This window comes from Malaya genurostris, chromosome 2 (genome assembly GCF_030247185.1).
Source record: "Malaya genurostris strain Urasoe2022 chromosome 2, Malgen_1.1, whole genome shotgun sequence".
NCBI lineage: Eukaryota > Metazoa > Arthropoda > Insecta > Diptera > Culicidae > Malaya > Malaya genurostris.
This window is the reverse complement of record NC_080571.1, coordinates 292478011-292484026: the sequence shown is the minus strand read 5'-3', so window position 1 is coordinate 292484026 and position 6016 is coordinate 292478011. Positions and strand designations below refer to the sequence as shown.

Genomic DNA, 6016 nt, shown 5'->3' with positions numbered 1-6016 from the left:
TTAATTTTTACTGATGAAAAAGCGCTACCAGGAAGATCGTAATCGCAAAACAATAGTACAACTTTGCCACAACTTGCACATGTTGATGTGTGCTGAATGCAATAAAGAACACCACAGGACCAGACTGATAGGAAACATCACTCAAAGAAAATGTCATTTTAATTTCATGCTTTGCTCTTAAAGCAAAGCACTACATCCCAAACCTTTTAGAACATAATTTCATTTTTAAATTTGTTTCTGTGAAGATGAAAACTCAATTTCTGTCTATAATAGTTGTATTTATGAACACATACTAGTAACAAAAATAAACCTTGTCACTACATACTTAACATAAACATTTATTTGACACGTACAATCAACTTACGGCTGATAGGAAGCGATAAGCCTAATGTCGCTAAGCTGATCCAAAGCAGCAGTCATTGTCTGCGAATTGTTAGTGTTCAATCTGCGCAGCATCAGCTTTAATGCAGGCGATTCATCATTTTCACCATCATTGACGCATTCCACGAAAGAAAGGTAAGAATCTTCGCCATATCGATACGAGATGATATCATTTTCGCTTGGTATTACTATGGCCGGAAAATTGACCAGCACATCTCGCAGGCTGTTCCAAGGATCATCACCGCTATAACTAGCAATAAATTTCTCCTTATCCTGATCTACTTCCGCATCCCACGTTGGAGAAGCTTGGCGCTTCAATTTGATGTCAATCGTTTCTTGTTTGATTTCAACCGACTTTTCACGTTTTCGCTGATTCTTTTTTCCTTTAATATTATCAATTACATCGCCTAACTCAATACCGGGAATATCTTCATACTCTGGAACTGACGGTATATCCTGGCTACAAAATAGTGAATCTGTCACCGAAATAGCTTTCACAATTCGAGGAACAGTATTTTTATTTAGATTTATATAAGGTTCATCACTATCATCGGCTTTCACTGATTCATCTACGTCAAATCGAATATGATTGGACGACCTCCCATTACTCATTACGATGGAGGGAATTTTGCCTTTACCGTATGTTTTTACAACTACTTTTGGTGTAATTTCGGTCTCTTTCGTTTTTGATTTTCGCTTTCGAATACGTTTTCTTTTCGGTTTCATAAATTCATCGACATCATTATTTTTAGTCAAACTTTCCACTTTTGCAAATATTTGTGGTAAATTATCATTATCAGAGCAAGAATCAGAGTCATCGGAACGCTCTAATGTTCGCTTTCCGTTCAGATTGCAATCACGTGGCAAACCATTTTCCTTGATTTGCGCGTCAATTGGTTGAGTGTCAGTTGACACATGGACTCTGAAAACAAAAATATTGGATGAGTTCTGAGAGCCCGGATCTGAACATAGGAATCCAGTCGATGAGAAATTATTTACCGGCGCTCGATTTTTAATGTCGATTCAAAAACTTACATGATCTGGTCATTCTCCTGGAATATATCTATGTTTTCCGACTCCGGGAACAAAACATCATTTTCATTAGTTAGATATATTGTTCCTTTCAAATTGAAAGTAGACCGAAGATAATCTTGTAAACAGCTTACGAGTTTCCAGGAATTACGTCTGCATACAAACACTTTTTGCCTGTGATCCAAGAAAATTTGGCCTAAATTTAATGTGTATCGCTGCATTTTCGAAAGATCAATATCTTTCGTGCTTTACCGAGCACTACAAGTAGTTTTTGGAACTAAATCTAAAATTTTTTATTGGCGAGAAACTTCTTGTTTACATGACTAATAGGTTATGTTATTTTGTTTTCGTTTCAAACCAGTAAACTGTTCTACACTGTTTAAAGTGAGTTCTTGCACTGAGAAAAATTAAAATCATGAAAACAGACCAATTAAATTCGCCAAATCAGTCTATTTAAGCTCAAACATTTTTCAGATCGATTTTCGTAATTGACGATGGCATAATTACACAAGCGATACAAGTTTTACGGATGTTGTTCAAATAATCTGACTGACGAACATTCAGCTATCAGTACAGTAAAAGTTTACTGAATGATCAGTACAGTTGCACTGAGTGTCGATCTACTTCTAAATTATACTGATTTTTTTATTCAATAATATAATGTTTAAGGCACACTGCTTAAGCTCTAAGATGCCAAGGGCTTTTACTAATTTCAATTAACGACTAACTTAAAACTAGGGATGTATCATTGGGTAATGTCATATTTGGGTCGCAGTGGCCGGTGAATTGAATATTGCCGTTTTCCATACGGCGTTTGTGAATATCCATGTTGGCTGCATTCTTCGGTCCGTGTGGGAAATTATACTGATTTGTTCTTAACTCAAATCAAAAGTTCGGCTAAATGTACATTTAGAGTAACAGAGGTGTTTTGGCCACTTCATATTTTTTGGCACACCTACCAAACTAGATAGATACATTAAAACAAAATTTTTATCCAGTAAGAAATTATACAAAGATAATGACCGTATATCCAAAGATGAACTTAAGATTACAATGTCCCGTACGACCCATCTGAAAATATTGGGTCAGTAACCAGTGAACTTAGTAATAGTGTGATTTTGTTGACCCTTCGTTAATAAGCGTCGATAAACATTTGAAAACGACGGTAAAATATCATGGCAACAATATGTAGCGTTCCCATCGTATTCAGCAATCAGTTTGTTGTCTTTAGTTGACCCATGTCATTGCTTTACTACTATATGACGTCACTCCTTCTGTCTCGATACCATGTGCTTCGCACCCGGAAGACTAATCGAATGGGTTGTGTGTGGCGTTCAAAGATGGTGTCACAAAAACATGATGGCCGACACACAACCCTCAACTTATGGACGCGTCCCTATCACTCGTTTCGAAACGGGAATTATCTATATGCTCTCCAATACTTTGTTTAATTACGGTGCGGGTTCTTTGGACGCCGCCCTTCCAAATAAGGTAGAAAGAACGATACGACTCACCAATAGATTCGGCTGCTGCTGCTGCTGCTGGTGGATGCTGCGATCGATCGTTGTTCGGTTGACGATGACGTTTTTGGTCGATTGGGTGTGGGTGATCACATCACCACGCAGATTCGAGCCGACGGTTGATGGCTCTAGGATACGTCCAGCGGTCAGTTGACGGACCGGCTTGCTTCCGGCGATGTAACGGAGGCCGGGTGTAGAATTCGCCGCACGCGTGTGGTTCTGATTGTCCGCTTCTCCAGTCGTAGCTGTGCAAATAAAAGAGCGTGCCGTATGGCTATTGCGACGGGGTCATTAGCACATTCGTGAGGTCAATGGCATTAACATTTTGAGCACAATTACCTTCTTATTGTATTTGCACACGCTATTCTTGCACGCACTACCGACGCTATCGAAGCTATCTTTATAATCTATTCGAACGGGAGAGACAAACATTTAGACAAAATTCACGCACGCTTACGTCACTATCTTACTTTTCACAACTTTGAACCGGACAACAACGCGAGCTTCCACTAGGTTTGGCGAACTGAGATGAAATAACTTACGTTGTGAATCCTCAGATTAGGGAAGGTAATCTCGTACGACTTAACCGGAAATACGTAATTTCCCGCTAATCTCTTCGGGCAACTTCGGAAACCAATGACCCCACTGACTGTTTCATTCTGTTAACCAAATCTTGGCGCCATCCCTCCCTTTCCATCCTACATCATTCGTGAAGAATCCTCGCGATTTTCGCCTTCAGGAGAGACACAACGGATTATTATATTTACCCGACTTAAAGAGGGGAAGTTTATTAGGGCGTTGCGCAAGACTAACGGTTAATGTTATAACTTCGGGCGCAATCAATAACATGGGTCAACTAAAGACAACAAACTAATTGCTGAATACGATGGGAACGCTACAAATACAAGTTTGAAAGAAAGGTAACATATGTAAACATACCACACAAAACATTTTGTTACTTCCAATCCTTCTAATGCTTCGTAGGATGAGGAAATAAATTTAATAGATCCATATCAATGATTCTAAATGAATGTTACTTTGAATTTTGAGGAATGCCGCAAAATTCCGTAACTTCTTTCATATTGTAACTTAAGGTTGATTCTACATAAACAAACATTGTCATAGTTGTAGACGCTGCTTGATTTGTTTCAAATGGTGATAAAACTGAAACTGACGGTGAACCGCGTTCATCGAGGTGTCCTATTCAAATGATACATGCAAAATCTCAGACCACTCTATCCTGAGTTTATGGTTGATATATCTTCATGCTGAAATCGCCAGCCCGAAGAGGTGAATGACCTTAAGGTTAAAACCGCAATATTTGAACCAAAAAAATCAACTAAAAATTTTGCCATCAGGAGTTGATATTTCCAATTTCTCGCAGCTTTTTCAACACCAGAGATCTACTACGTAATTATTTAGAATGAATGTTCCGCAGTCTGTTATGGTTTGCCAACATCCCGTATTTTTTGAAAAGTAAGTTGAATAAATTTTACATATCGTGCATTGATTTACTGATCGCAATTTTAAAATAATTACTGAAAATCACAAGCAAAATTTTGTCTACCTAGCTAAAATAACTATTTTGCAATATTTTGCTACTATTTGTAGATTTTTCAGTGTTTCGGTCCGAGTAAGCATAAATTTAGGAATAGAAGGAATAGAGTAAGAAGAAATCTAGAAGTAAAAGGCGAAGGACATATCTGTCCAGAATAGGAAGACCTACAAGTCAAATTAAGAAGAAGGAATTTTCGAATTTTCACTCTAAAGGGAGTTATATTAGGACGCTTAACTAAAAATTGTTCAGTTTTTGCAATGACTGAGCGGAAACATATATTGGAGAAGCCAAATGAATGAAAAACTAACAGAAAAGATGAATTTTTGGAAAAAGATACGCTCAGAGACAAGACTCGAACCTGCGTTCTTATGCATTCCGTGCATACGCGCTACCATTTCGCCACTCTGAATCGTTTTAGTCACTCTAAAACGCCAGACAGACACAATAGCGCGTACATCGAACATGGTCTACATCCTGGCCGTCACCCGAAGATACCGTTGCGTTTTAGAGTGACTAAAACAAGATTCAGAGTGGCGAAATGGTAGCGTGTATGCACGGAATGCATAAGAACGCAGGTTCGAGTCCTGCCTCTGAGCGTATCTTTTTCCAAAAATTCATCTTTTCTGTTAGTTTTTCATTCATTTGGCTTTTCCAATATATGTTTCCGCTCAGTCATTGCAAAAACTGAACTTAGTTATGGCGGCTTTACGTCTAACTAAAATTAATAAATCGTTAAAAATTGTTATTTAGTTACTAAACTATGAATATATGTTTGAAATTTCAAGAAAATATTTAAAAATCGTACATACAAAATTACTCGAGAAAAGTATTGTTCGAGTAAAATTTTATAAAGCTAAACATAGATTTCAGGCTTTTAAATACCAGGAATATGAAGCTGTAAAACTGAAATAAGGAGATCTCTCTAAACAAAACTTCTATAGACCATACTATTTCGATACTTTCACTTTTACCCGGTGGACGACTTCAATTAAGTTAAAGGTATAAATAAATGATATAAACAAATTTAGAAAAAAGATTCTTCCCAAAGTTTTAATTATACTTAGAAACTAACACATTTCAATTATGTTTATTGTTATTTGTATTCGACTCGGATACGGGTACGAAAATTAAGTCGGGTTTCGCATATTCGAACCCGTCAACCGACCTAAAAAATCAACCGGGTCCTTACGAAAAATAAATTCTTTTGGGTTTGGGTCGAGTACGGGCGAAGATTTTTTTTATCCGGTGCGGGTTTAAGGAATTGCTCATTCGATTATTTCTACTGTGCTGCTGGTTTAATAAAACAATAAATTAATAATTGCATGTAAAATGTTGGATCTAAATTAAAAAACGTTCACACATTTCCTTGATTTTTTTTATTGAAAACACGTTGATTGTATAACAGTTTATACGAAGCACCCCTCACAAAATCACTCATTTTCATTTGATTTTTCATAGGAACTCAATACGACGATGGTGGGTGACAGTAAGGGCAGACGGGGCAGACAGAACAGCAAATGAGTTG

General features: G+C 37.3%; 1 protein-coding gene across 1 annotated transcript; it reads right to left on the bottom strand.

Moving 5' to 3' along the window:
* Window positions 1–266: 266 nt before the first annotated feature.
* On the bottom strand, window positions 267–1732 carry LOC131427257 (uncharacterized). Its single transcript, XM_058590272.1, has 2 exons — window positions 1417–1732; window positions 267–1303 (listed from the first exon to the last, which is right to left on the bottom strand). Exons 1-2 carry the CDS (start codon window positions 1632–1634, stop codon window positions 361–363), a joined length of 1161 nt encoding a protein of 386 aa, XP_058446255.1. The 5' UTR covers window positions 1635–1732; the 3' UTR covers window positions 267–360.
* Window positions 1733–6016: the final 4284 nt, after the last annotated feature.

Coding starts and splice junctions, on each gene's coding strand:
- LOC131427257 (XM_058590272.1), bottom strand. CDS start 1,634: ATGCAGCGATACACATTAAATTTAGGCCAAATTTTCTTGGATCACAGG. Junction 1,304..1,416: donor CAGGAGAATGACCAGATCAT/GTAAGTTTTTGA, acceptor TTTTGTTTTCAG/AGTCCATGTGTCAACTGACA.